Genomic DNA, 22605 nt, shown 5'->3' with positions numbered 1-22605 from the left:
ACTTCTCAGATCTGGCAGGCTATTAGATGTTTCCTGCATATTTCCAAGATAATAACTCATCAGCTTTGCAAGCTGATTCTTAGCATTAAGAGATTAAAACTAATGTAGATGAATCTCAGATGACACATACCGAGGTAGAGAAAAATTCCATCATTTCCTTCTACAAAATGAGAGAGATTTTAATTCTTTTTCTCCACAGCTGCTTCATTTTTTTATGCATAGGAAAAAAATATGTGCAATTACTCCAAGTACAATCAAGTCATTTAAAATGCCTTTGCCATCATTGTAGTTACAGGATATTTTCAAAGAGAAAAAAAAATAATCTCAAAGCACAGGTCCTGCTGTGCAGCAAAGCAATCAAATTCCTTCATAATAACAGCCTGATGGGATTCAGCAATCCGAGGAATAATGAATAACCACCTTAATCAGTAAACAGGAAAATGCTACAACAGTCACTGAGTAAAAATTCGCTATCATCTGTTGATCCTCTTGAACGGCATTTCAAACAATTAATAGAAATGTGTCTCTTTCAAGAAGAAAAATAACTTTGTTTAGTGCATTTGATTTTGCCAGGCAGTGGGGAGATGATATTTCATCTTAGACTGTCCTGCAGTATTGCCCAGTTGATAAAATGCGCATATAATCTTTTTTGTATTATATGGCCAAATTTACCTTATCACTTGAATATGTCAAGATAAATTCATTTTTACAGTTGGTTAATATGATTGTATTTCTGAACTGATTATTGAACTCTATTGCTACTTCATTATTTGATGTTCTTCAGTATTCATCATGCAAAGTTATTTGTATCTGAATATGAAGAGTCTGTTTCAAAATAATCCTCACATTTCCAATGCAGTGTCTCAAATGTTGGCCGGTCCTTAGGCTCTGCATTCCAGCACTCCAACATGATGTTGTAAAATTGCAATGGACAGTTAGATGGTTGAGGGAGTCTATAGTTTTGACTCAGCATCTGGATTACCTGAGCACCTGTCATACCTAAAAAATATAAAATGGAACCAACAAAAAACAAGTTGGAAATCAGAGTCTTAAATACATAGATACTGACACTCTAGAGGACAAAGCAAATTGACTTCCCCGGAGAAACTATGAAGTCTACCATCCCTTTCCCAGGCTGCAGAGACTAAACTAAATCCTGCAGCAAGTAATGTCTATAAGACAGCAATTCAAGAGCAAAGGAGAAGGAGGCAATAAACCACCTCATTAATGCAAATCATCATCATCAAATTTTATCTGTTATGCTCCCACAGGCACATGGTGTGGTCAGCCTCATAACTCTGCCCTCTATGTCTGGGCAAAGAAGTTAAAGTCACACCTAAGTAAGTGACCTGCAGCAGAAAGGCCCACTTCAGAATTAATTACTCACCACTATAAGGCATTTTGCCATAAGTAATGATTTCATAAAGAAGGATTCCAAATGACCACACATCAGACTTAATGCTGAATTTATTAGTACGAATGGCTTCAGGTGCAGTCCACTTCACCGGCAGCTTTATTTCGTGTTTAGATTCATAGATGTCTTCATTATCCACCTGTTAATGCATTAAGGAATCAAGCTAGGTTAAAGTGCGTTTTTTTTTTTGGTCACCCTCATTCATCTGTAACTTGCTTTGCATTAAAATTTAGAGGGACAAGATTCAAAATGAGTTTAGTTCAAATGATAATTACAGTAGCAAATTCCAAATCTGACACACAAGACTGAATAATCTGAGGGAATTCATTAATGAAATATTATTGGAGAGCCTACTATGTGTTAAAAGTAGCACTGGAAGGAGCTACATATGGGAATACATATGGGAAATTCATCTGTGATGACCTGGTCTTTAGCAAGTATAGAAAGTGAAAGCAAAGCCTGTTTTCTGATTTACTGCTGGTATTGAAGAGCCACTGACGTTGATAATTACCATGTAACCATTTTCTAATACTGAAAAGTAGGATCCAAATGATTTAAATTAATATATCAACTCACCGGGGATCTAATTAATTTACAAAGAGAAAAGATAATAAATTCATAAAGATCAAAAGAGAATCATTTACTTGTGTTTCATGCTCCACACTCATATTTTTACGATACAATGTAGAAATAAAAAATTAAATTCAGAAAAAAACACCGAATATTATATCTCCTATATTAGTGTCTTTGGGCCTAATGTCATAAAATGGGAGCGGGGGTGGCAGGATTTTAAAAGCCAATGTTTGCTGAAGAATTTTGGCAGCATGCCTGGCAGCATGCATATTAGTCTGGCATAAAGTGAGCAACAATGGATAGGGTAACTCTGTACAAAGTGTGCTGCCTTTTTTAAGGGAAATAGAGGCAGACAAACAGAGGCTACTGGTACTGAAAAACTGATCATTTATTCAACTGTAAACTTAATTACATACTTTCCCATCTGGTTGATCATCGTTTTTTCTGTTTCTTTCTCTTTGGTGAAGAAATAGAAATAAGAAGTAGTTTGTCTGTAGAGCCCTGGGATCCTGAAATGGTCTATGGACCAATAGAACTTGGAGAAATATGTCGAAAAATAACAGTAAATCTATTAGTATACTGGTCTAACCTTTTGACTCATTACTAATTAATTAAAACAAAGCCAAATCTACCTTAAAAACTCTTGCAAGTCCAAAATCTGCCACTTTGTAGATACTATGTTCACCAACAAGGACATTTCTGGCAGCCAGATCTCTATGGATGTAGTTCTGGGACTCCAGATAGGCCATTCCAGAAGCAACCTGGGCTGCCATGTCTACCTGCTGCGTCAGATGGATTTTTGATCCAGCGTCATCTAGGTAAAAAGAGAAAATAAGAGATTCACTTTGGAGAACATTTGAACTATTGAAGCAAATTCTAAGAATTTTGATGAATGAGCTATCGGTGGGATAAAGTGCCATAGCACTGAGAGAAAATAAATATAACAAGTACAAACCGTTCCATTTCCTGTGAAGGGTTAATGAGGCAACAATTTTCAGAGCTCAAACACATTTCAAAGCTGAGGCCCTCCCTTCCCTAAATGAGCATTATTGGGAGAAAGGAGCAACAGTACCACATGATCCAAACACAGCTATAAATATCCAAAAGAGTCCAGGTATTGCCATTTTTAATACCACACATCACTGACTCATCTCTTCATGGAAATTGTTACTTGGTTGCCTCTGGATTTCTTTGAAACATTTCACAGTTGTTTTAGTCTTTAATCCTAAAAATAATACTAATTTGCATGGCTGAACCAGTGAAAAGTTCTCATTCTTCCATCATATTGTTCTTAAAAACTAGCTCACAAAATAATGAAGGCTCTATATATGTAGTTATAAGCTGTGTATATTACATTTGTACTCCATTAAGCTTGATGCATGCATTAAATTTTCCTTTCTTAGCCTGTTATTCTTAGAATAGGTTGCTCATCTCTCTATGAAGAGAGCTAGGAAGGTATAGCCATGATATACCTTTCGTAGACATAGTTTCTCCTCCTGATGATTCTATATAACTAAGTATAGGAAATTTATGTAGTAGAGTCAGTTTGATCATTACTAGAGAGATCAGTGTTATTTTGTGGTGACTTTGTGAAATGGGGTCAGCCATCCCTGGATAAGTGTTTAGTTGCCATACTGTTAGTAGATGTCTTCAAATTTCTGGAGAACTGAAAAGGTCTCATATAAATCCAAATTATCATTATCCCTATCTGAATAAGCCAAATATTACCAAAAATGCATTGAATTTATGGTCAAGAGTCCCAGACACAATTCCTGACTTGAGCAACTACAGTACAGGAGTGAGGAAGATTGGTTTGAAGCTAGAGTGCCAGAATTTGAATCAGGGCTCTGCCTTACGTTTCTTCCTGACTTTGGGTGAGTTGCTTAACACTCCTGTGTCTCAGTTTCTCCATATATACAGCAATAATTATCATAACCTTGTGGTATTATTTGTTAAAATGAGAATTAAAATGAGTTAATAATGTAAAGCACTTAAAACAGTACCTGGCACCTAGGAAGAACTTAGTAAAGCCTACCTGTTCTTGTTATCTATCATTGTTGCTGCCTGATCAGAATTAAACAGTTTAAGATTTGTTAACCTAGAGATGCATATGGATTACCCAAGAGGAAATGTCTAAAAGAAGACAAGCATATGGTTCTGAAGCTCAGAGGAAAGCATGCAGCTAGAAATATGGATTTAACAGTCATTGTTTAGGAGCAAGGGTTAAACATTAAAAGTGGGTGAGATTGCTAGAAAGTGATAGAATCATGAGAAATGCCAACATTTACAGTGGGCATATAAAAATAAACATGCAAGAAAACTAAGAGGAATCAGCCTAAAGAATGAGAGAAGAACCAGAAAAGAACATCATAACAGTAAAAGGTTTGAGAAGAGAAAATCACCACCATTTTCAAATAAGTCCAGCAAGATAAGAACTAAAAAGCATTTCTAAAATATAATAATTAAGAAGTCACTGGAAACATTGGTTGCAGGAAGAAAGTCTCACTGGAGATGGAGTATAAAGGGTTAAGGGCTGAAGGGGAGCTGAGGATGTGGAGATAGCAAGAGGAGATGTCAATTTCCGAAAACCTAGTCAAGAAGGGAAGACAAGAAGAAGCTGGCAGAGAAAAATGTAAGTCAAGGAAGGGAAAGCAATTATGAAGTTCCTGATAGTGAGGGATTGTCATTGATAAGGTAGTAGAGGAGTTTCTGGGCTGCTGGCTATGTTCTCATTCTTGATTTGCATAGTGGCTACACAGTTGTTTACTTGCTCACTTTATAATTACATGATAAATATATATGTAGAAAGGACGTAAATCGTGCATGTCCTTTCTACATGTATGTCATCTTTTCCAATTAAAAAAATGAAATAAATGGAGTCAAGGAAAGTTTTCAAATGGGAAAGACCTAAGCACAGTTTGTGTGTGAGTGTGTGTTTTTTTTTAATGCAAGCAGCATATTTAAATAGGCTCTCAGTAATAATCAAGGAAAGTTTTCAAATGGGAAAGACCTAAGCACAGTTTGTGTGTGAGTGTGTGTTTTTTTTTTAATGCAAGCAGCATATTTAAATAGGCTCTGAGTAATACAGGCCATTTATGACAAACTTGCAGGTAACATCATACTCAATAGTGAAAAGCTGAAAGCTTTTCCTCTAAGATCCAGAATAAGGCAAGGATGCCCACTCTCACCACTTCTATTTAACATAGTATTGGAAGTCCTAGCCACAGCAATCAACAAAAGAAAGAAATAAAAGGCATTCAGATTGGAAGAGAAGAAGTCAAACTTTTACTATTGGCAGATGACATGATACCATATACAGAAAATCCCAATAATAAATATGATTCATTTATTATTAGAACTAATAAATGAATTCAGTAAAATTTTAGGATACAAAATTAATATACAGAAATCTGTTGTATTTCTATACACTAATAATGAACTATCAGAAAGGGAAAACAATAAAACAATCCCATATACAAGCAAATAAAAAGAATAAAATACCTAGAAATAAATTTAACCGAGGAGGTAAAAGACCTGTACTCTGAAAACTATAAGACATTGATGAAAAAAATTGAAGATGATACAGATGAATACAAATGAATGGAAAGATGTTATGTGTTCATGGATTGGAAGAACTAATATTGTTAAAATGTCCATTTTAACTACCCAAAGCAATATACACATTCAATGCAATCCCTATCAAAATACTCACAAAATACCGACAGAGCTAGAACAAATAATCCTAAAATGTGTATGGAACCACAAAGGACCCTGAATAGCCAAAGCAATTTTGAGAAAGAAAAATAAAACTGGAGGTATCACACTCCCTGACTTCAGACAAAGCTATAGTGATCAAAGCAGTATGGTACTGGCACAAAAACAGACACAATGGAACAGAATAAAGAGCCCATAAATAAACTCACGCTCACATGGTCAATTATCTACAACAAAGAATATATAACGGGGAAAAGAAAGTCTCTTCAATAAGTAGCATTGGGAAAACTGGACAACTACATGTAAAAGAATGAAACCAGACCATTTTATCATATACAAAAATAAATTCAAAACAGGTTAGAGACTTAAATGTAAGACCTGAAACCACAAAACTCCTAGAAGAAAACATAGGCAGTAATCTCTTTGACACTGGTCTTAGCAGTACTTTTTTGGATCTGTCTCCTCAGGCAAGGGCAACAAAAGCAAAAATATACAAATGGGACCAAATCAAACTAAAGGCTTTCGCACAATGAAGGAAACCATCAATAAAATGGAAAGACCGTCTACTGAATGGGAGAAGATATTTGCAAATGATATATCCAATAAGGGGTTAATATCCAAAAATACATAAAGAACTCATACAACTCAACATCAAAAACAGATAAACAATCTGATCAAAAAATGGGCAGAGGACATGAATAGGCATTTTTCCAAAGAGGACATACAGATGGCCAACAGGCACATGAAAAGATGCTCAAATCACTAATCATCAGAGAAATGGAAATCAAAACCATGAGATATTACCTCACACCTGTAAGAATGGCTATCGTCAAAAAGACAAGAAATAGGGGCTTCCCTGGTGGCGCAGTGGTTGGGAATCCGCCTGCCAATGCAGGGGACACGGGTTTGAGCCCTGGTCTGGGAAGATCCCACGTGCCGCGGAGCAACTAAGCCCGTGCACCACAACTACTGAGCCTGCGCTCCAGAGCCCATGAGCCACAACCACTGAGACTGCGAGCCATAACTCCTGAAGCCTGGCACCTGGAGCCCATGCTCCTCAACAAGAGAAGCCACCGCAATGAGAAGCCCATGCATAACAACAAAGAAGAGCCCCCACTCGCCGCAACTAGAGAAAGCCCGCACACAGCAACAAAGACCCAACGCAGCCAAAAACAAAAAAGACAAGAAATAACCAGTGTTGGTGAGGAGGTGGATAAAAGGGAACCCTAGTGCTTTGTTGGTGGGAATTTAAATTAGTGCAGCCACTATGGAAAACAGTATAAAGATTCCTCAAAAAATTAAAAATAAAACTGCCACATGATCCACCAATTCTACTCCTGAGTATTTACCTGAAGAAAATAAAAACACTAATTCGAAAGATATATGCACTTCAAAGTTCATAGCAGCATTATTTACAATAACCATGATATGGAAGAAACCTAAGTGTCCATCAACAAATGAATGGATAAAGATGACTGGAACCCCGGCTGACACCGTGACTGCAGCCTTGTGAGAAACCCTGACCCAGAAGACCCGGCTCAGCTGCACCTGGATTCCTGACCACAGAAACTGTGAGATAATAAATGTTGGCTGCTTTAAGCCACTAAGTTTTGGGGTAATTTGTCGTGCAGCAATAAATAATAGGTGGATATTAGGAGAATAATATCAGTGCTATGTATATGGTTAAAAGCATGGACTATGGAGCCAGATCTCCTGGGTTTGAATTCTCGTTCAACCACCTTGAATAAGTTACTTAATCTCTCCATACCTCAGCTTCTTCAACTGCAAAATGGGGATGATAATAATAATACTTAGTTCATGAGGTTGTTAGAAGAATGAACTAAAATAATACTTGTATAGGACTTAGAAAAATTCCTGGCACACAGTAAGTGCTATACAGTGTTTTTTAGAGGAAAAAAAAATTAAAATATATATGCTCCTCTCTTACCACTATCCCATATGGTTGATTTTCCAGTAAATCACCTCATTTAATACTCAGAACAACTATAGGAAGTATTTTGCCCTGTTTGATAGGTGTTCCTACCACTCAGAGGAACAGGTAATAATTTATAGAGTAGAGATTCAAATCCAGGATATGTTGGAGGCTGAAATCTCATGCATCATAAATTTATTCTGTACTGCCTCCCTAAAATCCACCTTACACCCCTGAGTACCCAAAGTCAGGGGCTATGAAGAGACTTCCATTCATGCAGACAGCAAATAGTTATGGAGTTGTGTTCAGTTAAAGGGTATCTCAGTGAAAACATTCCTGTCTGCTTCAATCCACTTAACTGAACTGTCTGTGAGAATGATGAACAACATGCTAGGACCTGATTTGTAAAACAAAGAAAATATACTGACATATACTAGATGCTCTATAAGTATTTATTGGAAAGAAAACAAGCCCAGCTAAAGTAAACAATGCAGATATTTATCCTCTTTAAACTTCAGTAAGAAATACCAGGCATCAGTTACCCTTAGTGCTAAAGTTTTGTGACAAGCCTTTTCCATTTTGGAGAAATGTATTACAAAAAAATATTCAGCCAAGCTTAGGGACTACAAAGATGGTTCTATAGAAAAATGTGTGTTATTTCAGCTATCAAATACAACATCTAATCTTATTACAGTGGATATAAAAAGGTTTTCACTGACAGGCACAATAGTGAAGGAAACTGAGTAGTAACATATTTCCTGCCCTGAAAAGTACAGTGGCCTATGAACTACATACAACCTCAGAGCACACTTCTAATACAGCAGCCAGATGTCAAAACTGATATAAACGTTCATAGACCTGTGACAATTTATATCTGCAGCAAGGAAATATTTTCAGTTACGTTCCATTACTCAGGAGCATTTCAGCTTAATAATATTTATCATTATGGGATGTTTAAGAGTGGCAGATACATTTTAAGATCACTTTGTTGAAATCAAATCCTCTTGACTGGGAAGGGATTGTCTGTAATGAGCATGCCTTCATTACTCCCCCTGGCTGCTAAGTATCCAGGCAAATGAAGGCCTCTGTAAACCTGACCCTGATAGTTCAACCCAGAAGATGACAGAGTTCGTGCTCAGCCCTGAGTAAAAACACATCAACAAACCACAGAAATCCTCAACGTCAAAGGAGTTTGCAATATACTAAGCGTATCTTTGCAAGCGGATACCAAGCGCAACAAAACAAGTCCCAACTGTATTAGGTTCAGGATAGCCCCGACTTAATCTATACATTAATTTATTCATTCACCTAGTCAACACACAATTAGTGCACACCTTCTGTGTGCCTGACACCATTCTAGCCCTAAAACAAAGAAAAATCTCTGTCCTCTCCAAGTTGTATTTTAGAAGACACTAAAAATAAGCTACATAAATATGTCATGCATTATATGACGACTAACAGCTAGGAAGAGAAAACAAAAAGCAGGAAAGAGGAATACAAAGAGTCAGCAAAGGGAGATTAAATTTTAGAATTTAGAGGTTGACCCAGGAAGGACTCGCTGTAATGGGAATACCTGAGTAAAGACTTTATTTAGGAAGTGAGAAAATGAGTTGTGCGGATAAGTAACGGGAAAAATTTTCAGGTAGAGGAAACGGCAAGTGCGCAGGGCCTGCAGCAGAGCACATCTGGAAGATACAAAGAGAAGCAAAGAAGGGCAGTGTAGTTGACAGAGTGAACCAGGGCAAAGCTGTGGGAGACTGGGTCGGAGAGGTATTGGAGAGCCGGGTCAGGCAGGACTTTATGGGTTACACAGAGAGAACCAAGGAGTCACTGAAGGTTTGGGACTGAGGAGGGACGTGACCTGATTTACATTTTAACAGGATCTCTCCAGCTACTGTGTTGAGAAGAGACTGAAGGGGTCAAGAAGCAAAAGAGGGAGACAAGTTAGAAGGCTACTGCAGAATCCAGGAGAGAGTTGATGATGACTCGGACTGGAGTAGGAGTGTTGAGAAATGGTAAAATCCTGTATATATTTGAAAAGCAAGCCAGTGGGATTTGTTGGTTGGTCAGATATAGGATGTGAGAAGTAGAGGTGACTCCAAGATGTTAGGCCTGTGGGTTGACATTGTCAGAGAAGGAAAGACCACAGGAGGTGCAGATTACTGAGGATAATATCAGAGATCGGTTTTTGGACAAATTATTTTGAGATGTCTAATAGACATATGTAGTAGAAATGAGGGCTGTTTGCAAACTTTTGTTTTTTCCTGCTTTTAAGCACTTTAGAGGGCTGTACTCCCCTACTCCCTTTGACTTGATTTAACCAAATGAAAAGGGCACAGAAATTACCTCTGTCACTCCTGGTCAGAAGCTTTAAGTGCCAGAATGAGAATAGTCATATCCCCTGCTGCTGCCAAGGTGATCAAAAGACCTGAGCCACCAGCCAATCTATATCTCACATGTAGCATGAACAAGAATAAACACCTGTGTTAAGACTCTGAGATTTGGAGGGGTTTGTTACTGCATCATACCCATATTATCCAGACTGATAGAGTGTTCACGTGGAGAAGTTAAGAAGGCAGTTGGATATATGATTCTGAAGTAATGGAGGGATATAATTTAGGCAATTGGTAATACATAAGTGTTATTAAACAATAAGACTGGTTGAGATTAGCAAGGAATCTGGTGATGTGGCAAAAGAGTCTTGGAAAATTCCAAGATATTGAGAGGTGTGGGAGATGAGAGAAATCACATAGATTGAGAAGAACTGGCAAGAAAGGAAGAGAAAAGGACATTGGATGAAGTGTCCCAGAAGCCAAATGAAGGTAGTGTTTCCAGAAGGTAGTGTTACCAGAAGGAGACAGTGTCCATTGAATTGAATACTGCTGATAGATCTGAGGATTGAGAATTGACTGTGAGATTTAACAGTGCGAATGTTTATAATTTGACAAAGCATTTTCGTTAGAGATGACCTGAAATGGCTCCTGTACTTTTGTCCCTGGGAATAAGGCAAAAGGAGTCAATGGCTGAGGTTAGTCTTTCTATGGTGGGTAACACAATCTAATACTGTTAAATTTGCTATCTTTATGCAAGGGAGCTAGGTATATTTTTGTTTTTAACAGCACTTAGCAAGTCTTATGTTCTTTGTTCCTATCTAGTCTTGCAATTTAATATCACCAGCTTCACAAGTCACCCTGAAATGAGAGAATACTCCTACCTTTCCGATATCTTTGTTCCATTATCCTCACCTCCCTTTACCTCTATACATTCTATCAGTCCCACTGTGACATTCCAAGAAAGTATAGAAAATGCCTCTTTTTAAAGCATGAATTATTCTCTCAGTACTTGATCTCCACTTCTTTGAACATCTCATTTTAATGCTTATAATATTGTTGCTTATTAAATTATTAATTTGTAATAAACATCAAAATTCTACAGTGCCCTTAAGTCTTCTCAGACTACAGGAAGCAGATGTAAAAATGAAGTAATAGTATATTTCTGCTTTTTAGTCTGAATATTCTAATGTTGCCTAGGGGTTGGAAGTATTTTAAATTCCAACAAGCACAATGTTGTCCAAAACTGGCAAAGAGAAAAATGAGGGTACCTTTCCCTCCCTTCCCCCCAAAGCATTCCACGTCCCCTAATTCCGGACCATGGAAAATACTGGTCCATGACTGATAATGTTCAATTAGTTATTGTAGGAAACAAAGCATCGTGAAAAACATCTATTCTTCAATTTTCCACATGACATTTAAGTACTCTGATACGTCTATGGTGAACAATTTGTTCCTCCACTACATAAATATTTTTCCTCCCTTTGAGTACACAGTATATATCCTATTAAAGAGTAGTTGAGCAATTCAATGGTAAGACATTCATTGTCACAGATATACCATAGTAGATATCCTTTGGGTTATAGAAGCCTTGCTAAATTGACATTTATAGGACTAGCTAAACTAAATTCCTCTTTTTTCCTTTCATTAAGTCTTTAGCTTACTTTGGAGATATTCTTGCAGACTTCCATGTCTCATCATCTCTGTAATAATATAAATAGGATCTTCTAAAGTGCAAACAGCATAAAGCTGGATAAGCTTTGGATGTCTTAGGTTCTTCATTATCTGTGCCTCCCTCAGGAAGTCATTTGGATCCATTGAACCTGAAACAAGAAGAGGGTTAATCACTTTATGTTACTGAGGCATTCCTATCCTCACAGCAGCCTGGTGGGAATCACCAAGATTGCTTCCTGCCTCTCAGTAAAGTAAGAGCATCAGTGTCACAAATCTTCAGATTTATCAAGGAAGAGAATCAGTTCAACCAGGGCAACCTAATAACTGATGTGTTGGTGCATCAGGGCTGTGCAGCTTATGTATTATGACCTGTAAGTGAAGAGAGGTTGATTCAGGTCCATGTGAAAAATGAAGGAAAAAGGAAACACTGATGGTCTAATTGATAAAACAAGGCAGCCATCTTAGGAACACAAAGAGAAGACATTCTATTAACATGAACACTGGAAGACACTGAATATTTATTTATTATTTATTTTTTTATTTTTTATTTTTTTTTGCGGTACGCGGGCCCTGCAGCATGTGGGATCTTCCCGGACCGGGGCATGAACCCGTGTCCCCTGCATCGGCAAGCGGATTCTCAACCACTGCGCCACCAGGGAAGCCCGACACTGAATATTTAATTACTGCAGCAAGTTTTTCTGTCCAGGATGCAGAGAAGACTAATAGTTGCCCTGTCCTTGGTACCCACTGTGGGAAGAGCTGGATAACTTTCCTAAAAGGCAATGATATTCTGCCATATTTATGTCTTTAATTCTGCAAGGACATATATCCATAGTATAGGCCAAGTAGAAAACATTCAAGGGCCACTCCCAAAACTTAGTGTTCTTTTCCTCCTCTTGAAGCTGATATTCAACATTTTCTCCTGTATTAATATCTCCACAGTTGGTTTTAATAGCTTGACCAAATGATAAGGGAGATATTGGAGCCTATTCTGAAGACTCATCTACAATTAAATTGCACTTAAATGGCTCAACTCTGACTCACCATGCAAAGTGACAAGTATCAACAGTTAACATCAAATAAAGCCTAAGAGAAAGAAGAATACCTGGAGTTACCTTTCATTAGTCATTTAAAAATCTTTTATTTCTTTAGGATATGATGTTTCAGAGCCATTGTTGTAACTGAAGGAATACTGTCATTTCACATCTCAGTATTCACTATGGATAGTGCAAATACCATTTTCACTGATGCTTAAAGAGTCTGTTTCGTTCCTCATTCTCTCATATAGAAGACTTCACAGCTAATATTTGAACCCCAGGCATGGATAAGCTTTGACATTCCAAGCTAACACTCTGACTGTTTATTAATATGCAGTTAGAAAGAGTTACATGTGACCTGCAGATCATTTCACATAAAGTATTTAGGCAATTTATCCTTTGGTATGCCTTTTGAGAGTCTAGAAGTTCACTATCCAGGCTCCATCAAATCCTAGCTCACTGTGTGATCTTGAACAAGTTACCAAATATCTCTGAACTTTAGTTTCTTCATGTCTAAAACATGGCTGATAATCCTACTGACATAAAATCATTGTCAGGATAATAGCATTGTCTGGTACATATGTGTTCAATGAGTGTTGACTATATTTGTATTATTATTAATAATAGGCATATTCTTAGGAAAACCAGACAGATCAACTGTAAGCATTTCTTCACAGGCTGAGGGGAAGAGGCAAGGACTTACAGAGAGAGAATAGGGGGAAATGGTCTATTCTGTTCTCCATCAATTTTTGCTGAGCTCCCTCACTTCCATCTCTACCACTGTTCTGCTCCACATAATCAAATAGAATTAAAGTCTTGAATCATTGTGGCAAAATGGAGCTAAGAATAAAAGAGGCATCCAAACCATAATAAAGGATCATTTTTGGTTATTATAATTAGTTTGGCCTATGGTTAGTTACGGATATAGTAGGATCATTTCCCCACCCCCAAATAATCTGATTGATGAAGTTTCCAGTGATAGCAACAATTATGATCTCCATTCAGACGATTTCTCTACAATATGTTTCTATGTTGATGCTTTGGGTGGCCGTCAGATTCATGGAATGCAGGACACTTAAATCATTGCCAAATCACACCATCCGCTAGAGCTGAAACCATGGTACGTCAGGAGCCTCTGCAGGGGAAGCCTGCTCAGAGCACTCCTTGTCTACGCTGGTTACAGCTGACCAGCTGCACAGCAAAAGAGACCCAATCGCAACTCAGCTAGTAATGCAACATTAAATATTAATTTTTGCCTGTCAAAGCTACTGTGGGAGTTGATTTCAGGCTCATCTTTATTGTGTGGTAGTCTGCTAAGCAATAAATAGCTGAGAAGATTGATTAATGGCCCCAGCGAAGTGAAGACATTTAAGCAATCACCAAAGCTGTTTGCTGCTATTACACTGTAAATCAATAATAATTATTTCTCTTGGAGAGAAAACTATCATGGCGCTATTTTTTAATATAAGAAATCTGATTTTTTATTCTCTTTTGACCTCCAAAAGGCCTTCCTTAGAGAGCAGTGTTAGGATGGATAGCTAGCTGCTTCTTTTTTGGAAAGAAAAATGATCAGATTGGATAATAAAGTTTAGTCTCAGTTGTTAATAAGATTAGGATTCAAAATCATAATCATACCTGCAGTAATTCTGAAAATCTCAGGTGTTGGGATAGATCATTGTGGTCACTACAGAAAGTGATTATAACACTTGCTTGGTGCCCACACTGGCTGTCCCATGACCTCTTGGACATTTACAGTGGCAAGTTGAGCTTATAAGTATCAACATATGCCATTTAACCTTTGCCATTCTTGTTCTCGTACCTGGTTTTAATGTTTTTACTGCCACCGGAGTGGTATTGTTCCATAGGCCCTCCCATACTTCGCCGAACTGACCAGATCCTAATCTCTTCAGAAGTTGTATGGAGCTGCGGTCGATCTCCCACTGGTCCACGGTTTTATATGACAAATCAAAGGGAGTTGGAACTTGTATCTGCTTCACAGAATAATTAGAATACTGGTAAGAAAAAAGTTATATTCAACAATTTTTTGGTTGAAAATAACGGTCTAGGTACTTCTAAAAAGAGACATCATTTTTAAAAACAAAATATTGTAAATTTCATTCTAACTACTTTTAAATGGAAAGCAATTGTAGTAGAATCTGTATCTTTGCCTCTTGCAGCTGATCTCCCAAATCCTGCTAAGTCGGGCACCTTGCTGTCCATCTGTCCCACACGACACCCAAATACCTCCCTCTCACCTATGCAGTGGGAGTTCTCTTTGCCTCCTTGCCTACATAAATCAAGTTTCAAGGCTAAACTGAAGTTCCATCTCATCCACAATTATCTCCCCAACTCTTTGGCCTATAGCATTTACCATACATATCACAAAATTTCTCATAATTAATTTCATCTTTTTTCAAATTCATTTACTCATTTGTTCACTCATTTCATTTACTCATTTATTTAATAAATAAATATTTTTCAAGCACCAACTAGGTTCCATTCTGTAAACAAAATAGGCAAGGTCTCTGCTCTCCTAGAGTGCATAGTCTAGTTTGTCATCTGCCTTTAGAAATTTATTTTATCTCCTCCACTAAGTCATCAGCATCTTGAGTGCACAGAAGGTCACCTATGCTTTGTAAACCCTTTTCCCTACCAGAATTCAACAATATTGAATGTTGGTTAAACTAAGAATTTTTAAGTCATATCTTTGTATCAGGTGAACTATTTCTTAGCATAAGCTTAGATACTCTTGTGAGGTCATTCCTGTACCATCTAAGATGTACATACTTATACCAAAATTGCCTATTCACGTCTCAGGATTTAACTCATAAATTCCCTGCATACGGGACAGAATTCTTCAGCTTCTACTTGTCTGTAGAATTCTAATCAGGCATCACAAGGAAGCTTTCACCGGTCATCCAGGTATAAACCACAGGGTTGGCTATACCACTGACAGTACATGAGACCTGAACTCTGATGCGGAGCTGAGGGCTTGCCCCACTGAGGTGTATGACCACTACTTAACTTTAAACACATTTAGGTAAAACATGCAAACAACAGAATTTAATGACAGATGTAGATTAATTCTATAAATGTTACCTCCTCCCACTAAACAGCCAGGCCAAACAATCAAACTGTTAGAACAGTTAAATGATATCTATATGCAGACAACCAGATAATGAACCTGGTCATTTCATGTTAATAATCTTGAATACAGATCATCTAAGTAAGAATTGTATTCCAGAACTTTTTTCCCCTCCAGCCATATCATTAAATGCTGCAATAACAAGATACCAGATTAGTTTCTTAGTGCAAAGAATGAATATTTTCTGTGTTCAGTGGTTGCTTGAGGTCAGGACTTGGCAAACTTCTTCTGAAAAGAATAAGACGGTAAATATTTTAGGCTTTGTGAGCCATATAGTCTCTGTTTCAACTATTAAACTCTGCTATTATAGCAAAAAAGCAACGACAATCTGTAAATGAATGAGAATGTCTATGCTCCAATGAAGCTTATTTATAAAAATAAGTGTGGGGCCATATAGGCTCAGGGGCCACAGTTTGCCTATCCATGACTTGGGTATTCAATGACCTTTTTTTTCTGAGCTGACATATCACATGACAAATAACTCCAACACCTGAAGGAAAAAAATTAACGTCAAAAATAAAGGAACACAGCTTGAAAGCATTTCACCTTTAAGCATGGTTTTTCCAGCTGGACACACAGGCCATCGCTTGTCTTGGTGTAGTGACTCACGAATTCATTCAGTGTTGAAAAGGTTCTTCTCCGGGTGAGGAAAAAGCCCCCTTCATCCAGTCTTCTGATTCTGTAGTGTTTCACAACCCCTTCGTCTAAAACTGGAACCCAAAATAAGTCCTTTTAATAAACTTCTTGCCAAAGCAAAGGAGATTTGCTTATTTTGTGATGATAGTTTCAATGCATGGAATAAAATGTTTAAAAATTCTATTTATTTCTCAACTTTGTTTCAGAAAAAACTTCAGGAAGCTTACAAAGGACATACAGCAGACTAAAAAGGAAAAAAGAATGTGGAATCATATTTTAAAGGAAATATAAAAATAAAAGAGTACAGTTAGCACTAAAAAAAAACTTTGATTTGAGGCCTAGTATACTTGTTTAAAACAAGCTATAAAATGGACTCTATCATTCTAGCAATGTAAAGAAAGAAAGAAACCACAGCGTTCATAAGATAAAATCACAAAAGATGTTTAGAAACAGTTCTTTCTGGTACAGAGACAAAGGATAATTTCCTCCCATGAAATTCTATAACATGGACACTAAAATAAAGTGTTCTCAGAAAGCAAAATCTATGTGTAGATATAGATATAAATACAGATAGAGATGGAGAGAGGGAGAGAGGGAGGAAGGGAGAGAGAAATATTATTGAGCCTTAAAAAAAGAAGGAAATCCTGTCATTTGCAACAACATGGATGAACCTTAACGCTATTGTGCTAAGTGAGATAAGACAGAGGAAGACAAATACTGCGTAGTATGACTTATATGTGGAATCTTTATTTAAAAAAAATTAAACTCATAGAAACAGAGTAGAAAAATTGTTGCCTGGGAATGGGGTTGGGGGGAGCAGGGTTAGAGAGAAGTTGGTAAAAGGGCATAAAACTTCAGCTACAAGATGAGTAAGTTCTAAGCATCTAGTATATAACATGGTGACTAAAGTTGATAACACTGTATTATATAGTTGAAATTTGCAAAGAGAGTAAAACTTACATGGTCTCACCAAAAACGGAGAGAAATATGTGAGGTGATAGATATGTTAATTAACTCGATGTGGGGAGGGGGAATCCTTTCACAACGTATATATATTTCAAATCATCATGTTGTACATTTTAAATACCTTTTTATTTTATTTGTCAATTATACCTCAATAAAACTGAAAAAAAGCATTTCATCTGCATACAGGAGAATATTTTATTTTCGGTTCTTTATAATAAAATGCAGAGAACAGGCAAACATTTAGCTCCTCCAAAAGTAATATAAGGTTCTTAAATTACAATTTTTTAAGTGTCTGGAACACATCCTGTACTCTCTGATCTGTCAAATTACCATTCCCACTGACTATAACTCTTGGGGCAATGTTAATTGCCTTATATAATCATCACCAAACAGAGGGGTTTTATTAGGATACAGAGCTAAGCTCATTACAGATTCCGTTTATGGATTAAAAAGCTAACAAAAAAATCAAAGAGAGATGTAAACAATGTTAGCCCCAATTCATTTCTCCACAAAGTAATAAAAATATTAGAAGTAGAAAGGTAGCTAAGTATAAATTATACCCGCAATTTATATAAATTGTTGGCCTGAAAATTCGTTTGCCATTTATCAGAAAGAAAAGCGCATAAAGTATGACTGAGATGTCTAGCAAGCCAACAGATCTATAATTGGAAATGATGGGAAGCAATAAAAAAAACTCTCCTTTTTTAATCAAGATGGACCATATCTGGTTCCAAACTGAAGTGGACTACATGGAAATTAAACTTAGGAATTCCCTTTTAATGCATCACAAAAGACTTAATGATTTCTAAGCTAGAAACTAAAGTCAATAGACGACTGAAAGGTTAAAATACTCTTTGTGATTTTCTTAATAAGGGATGCAAATCCCAATGATTGATATGGCTTTGGCAATTGCCATTGATCACAAAGAAAGCCTAAATAAATGTTTGCCAACTATTTGTAGATAAAGGTTTAAACTCTCAACTGTAAAAATCAATACTTTCAATACATCTAGAGTTGTCAAGCACAATAAAGGTAATTTTGTTTAATAGAAAAAAGCTATAGACAGGAAGATGGGAGACCCAGGTTACAATTTAACTAGTATGTGACCAAAACATGGCAATGTTACTGGGCCTCCATTTCTTCATCATTAAAAGAGCAGGCTTTAAGAAAACTCCAAATTTCCAAATGTTTCCACTCTAACATTCCAACATTTCTAATGGCTGTTGCTTTCTCTCTCTGAATTCTCATTTCTTTCTGTAGTGCTTTCAGAAAACTACAAATTGTGAAAACTACACATTACCAAAAATAAAAGTAATTCTCACCTTGGAGCCTTGAACACCACTTGAATGCTTTTTCTATGAATTTTCTAGTAGCCAGCCCCTCTTCAGGTCTCAATTTAAATCCTCAGAACCAGCCTTCCCCATCACCCTGTTCCATGTACTCCTCCCAGCTCCTTTCTATCACATTACCCAGTTTAATTGTGATGGTGGATTTATCTCAGTGGAGGCGGCTCTGTGAAGGGCAGGGACTCTGTGTCTTGAACTAATACCTACTCAGAGCCTGACACAGAGTAACAGCTAACATAAACATCTGCTAAATGAATGAATGATGTCACTAACTCTTGGATTTGAAGAGAAATGTAAGCTTCTGAAATGTCTGCTGCAAAATTAAACAGGTAATTATACAAATACTTTTAAGTCAAGTCTTCCTTGGAATTTTATTTTTAAATAGAGGAAAACAAACTTAGCCCCAGGATATAAATACTATTAGAGGACAGTCATTCATGTTCATATCTAATTTCTTGAGCTTTGCAACATAACACAGGAATAAGTACTCCATCTCTGACCAGCATCATAGATTACTTACATGCAGTTCATTTAAGTTTTTCAGTCTAGCCAAGACTGAAATAAATAAATAAATAAATATATATATATATATAATTTAAAAATTAGATCACAGAAGCTACATCAGGGAAATTCAATACACCATAGTCAGGATGAAGGCACTTTTAATATTGTATTCCTGAGTAATCAAATCCAAAATAAGTGGGTTTTTTTAAGTGATTTTAATTTATTAGTAGTGAGTCCACACATTTGCAAACTGTCGTTCCTAATAAAGATTGAATTCAGAAGGTCTCAGAACTAAGGAGAAATGAATTTTCTATTCCTTTTCTGGTTTGCTTTGATCTTTATTATTGAACCAAACCTATTCCAAATTCTACAGGCTATAAGTGAATGATAATGCTTGTGCCATTCTTATTGTGAATTACTATGAGTTCAGATTAGTTAAGCATTTTAGTAGTTTAACTGCAAAACATGTAAACATTATATAAAATATAATGGAATAATCCATCAACAAACTCAGTAGCATCACAATTGAATGAATTGAGCTACTAAAAGCCAGGCATCCTGAGTTTACCTCTTGACTCTCAGTTATGCTGTTTGACCTAGGCGAAAATGTTTCACCTGTTAACTGCTTAATCTACCAGAACATGTCCAAGAATTAGGATATATTGCAGAGATGCGGGTAAGTATGTATGAGAAGTACAATAAAGGTTTGTTGAACACTGAAAGAATTCAGCTATTTCTGCCCATGACCTTCTATAAGGACTATGGCACTGGTCACCTGATTATTTGGCCACCTTCACATCCAGGGTAACTGATTCTGCGGGAACGCATGTGATATAGATGGAGTCTTATGATTTCGGTCCTAAATGGCAGGCCCAAATGAATTTAGAAGGAGTTGGTGGCAGACGTAGAAGCCCAGCTTTCTCCTAATGGTGAGATCTTATCGTATAGTCTCTCATGATAGAAAAGAGTTTGTCTACCACTGTACAAAGGTGTGAGATTTCATCAAAAAACACTTTCAAAGAGTTTTTTTCCTCAATTTACCACATGACTAACATATTATTCAGAACATATTAAATAATTGTGATATTCCAAAATTAAGTTTTTAAAAGACAGAACCTCCAGAAATTAACTAAAGTTAATTTTAGTACAATATAAACATTAAGTTAGAGGCTATGTCTGCAAAACATGAGACAACCTATTAGGCTTAGTGAAAAATATCAGTATAACAAATAGTTTGGCATTTTACAGATAAACAAATGATTGAGCAGATTTTCATTTTTCAGCTAGTCTTCTGGCATCATCTGGGCACAGCCTTATTCTTACTGACTGAAAATAATCTGTTCCCATACTGGGTAAAACAATATGACTTAGATGATTAAGCAAAGGATTGAAAATCAAGAACTCACTGCCCTAATCTAATTCTCCCAGTGATTTGTTCTTTGACCTTTGGCAAGGAATTTCATTTCAGTTTCCTTATCTAGAAGATGAAAATAATGATCTTATCTATATACTCTCACAGGGATAGTTTGAGTGTCATTATTCAAAAAGGATGATAGACATTTCTAAATATGCAATGTGTGAGTACTATACTAGAATATCAGTATTATCAAATAGCATTGTCAACAAGAGAGCCACTTCCAAAGTAAAAGTTTCCACTCTTTGCACAATAAGGGCTACATAACATAGTGGCTACCAAACATATTAAGTGAAGAAACTGCCATTAATTCTGTGTGAGAGAACTCCTACACATGTAAACTCCTGTTTATTTGATTTCTCTTTGGAAGGGTGGTTTGTACTTTTCAAAACTATTATAAAGATAATCATGATAACACCTCCTATACCATCGCTTTAGAAATCATGTTAAGATAGTTCTACACCAGTAAATAAATAACATTAAATTGAGTTATTACACTGTATCCCCCATTAAAACAGAATCTAACACACACACCCATTTTACACTGTGTTTTGTTCTACAGCAAACAGCATAGAATTCCTGTATGAGTAGTTTTGAAAGAAGAAATTACACCTGTCTCAAAATATTAAAGTGGTATCATGTAGAAGACTTGTTCTTTTCTGATGAAAAAGAATCCACTAAACCAAAAGGAAGAAACAGATGTGACTCTCTTCATGCATAAAACTCAACTACTGGGTCCCCAAGGTCACCTGTCTCCCAGCCAGGCATATTCAGTGTGCTGTGGACATCAGTCAGTAAGTTTGACTACTAAACTGCTAGGTTAAGTGAAGACTCATTAAGAGAATGTCTACATTAGGTGACTCAAAAAACTTAAAAAATCTATTTGAAGATACATCTGATAGCTCTCATGTCCTGAGGTCTTCAGCATTGTTACTGGTCCAGTAGACCAGCTGAGGTACTTTTATAGTCAAAGACAACATGATCAACTACCCTTATGCGCAAAAATCAACTATCTCTTCCATATTATACAGCATGGAAATCCATGAGCCTGAACCACATATCTGTCCAAATACTTAGGATATTTTTGAGAAAACTGTTGGTCTTATCCTCAAGACCCCTATGGTTTAACTCCTTATTAAAACAGGCCAATCCCCAATCAAAGCTGGCTCTTAAATTTTCAGAACAAAATGTCAGTTTTGCTGTTTATACATATGATATCCTATGAAGATAAGCATCACTTTAATTAATACATAATTATAACATTCAATATTTTGTCATATAATTTAATTTAAAAGCAGCTACCACAGTTTTACATGAAAATAGCATTTGCAGCATCTGATATTGCACAGAAAGTCTCTGGGAAACAACTTGACTCTTTATTCCTCTTGGGACTCTTAACTTCTCATTCAGTATTATATCTGCAATAAATCATCAGGAATTCACATCCGTGGATTATATTATCTCAGTTTCCTACAGAAAGTCTTTCACTGGATTTTTAACGTGACATGAAAGCCAGTGCTTCTACTTTTCAAAACTTACCCTAAAGAAATAATCCAAGTATTTACATGCATTCATTTAGTTATATATCTGCTTTGTTCCAGAAAGATCCAAAGGCTTGCATAAATTATCAAAATAAAATGAAATTTAAGATAAGTGGACAAAAAGGAAAGGAAAGGACGATGACTCCAGGAACAAGGCTGGTATGCTTTATGAAAGGTATTCTTTAGATTTCCATCCATGTTTGCTAGATGTGGGCCAAAGATTTGGCTCTCTGCATTTTTGACAGCTCAAAACCATGAGAGAAACTCATTCAGTTACCTGATTCCCTGAATAAAATATTAATAAACTGTTACTCAAAAATAAAAATCAAGGGCTTCCCTGGTGGCGCAGTGGTTGAGAGTCCGCCTGCCGATGGAGGG

At 36.6% G+C, this 22605-nt stretch overlaps 1 protein-coding gene across 1 annotated transcript in view; it reads right to left on the bottom strand.

Annotated features, from left to right (window-relative positions):
* Nucleotides 1-790: 790 nt before the first annotated feature.
* Nucleotides 791-22605, bottom strand: part of FRK (fyn related Src family tyrosine kinase) — a 94748-nt gene continuing 72933 nt past the window's right edge. Inside the window, exons 3-8 of the mRNA XM_024115572.1 lie at nt 16367-16530; nt 14495-14663; nt 11629-11787; nt 2620-2801; nt 1388-1553; nt 791-999 (exon numbers count right to left, since the gene is read on the bottom strand). Of these exons, the coding sequence (XP_023971340.1) occupies nt 791-999; nt 1388-1553; nt 2620-2801; nt 11629-11787; nt 14495-14663; nt 16367-16530 (1049 nt within the window). The remainder of the gene's footprint in view (nt 1000-1387; nt 1554-2619; nt 2802-11628; nt 11788-14494; nt 14664-16366; nt 16531-22605) is intronic.

The sequence above is a fragment of the Physeter macrocephalus genome, chromosome 10 (genome assembly GCF_002837175.3).
Source record: "Physeter macrocephalus isolate SW-GA chromosome 10, ASM283717v5, whole genome shotgun sequence".
Classification (NCBI taxonomy): Eukaryota; Metazoa; Chordata; class Mammalia; order Artiodactyla; family Physeteridae; genus Physeter; species Physeter macrocephalus.
Note: the sequence above shows the minus strand (reverse complement) of the source record. Positions and strands in the feature narration are given on the sequence as shown.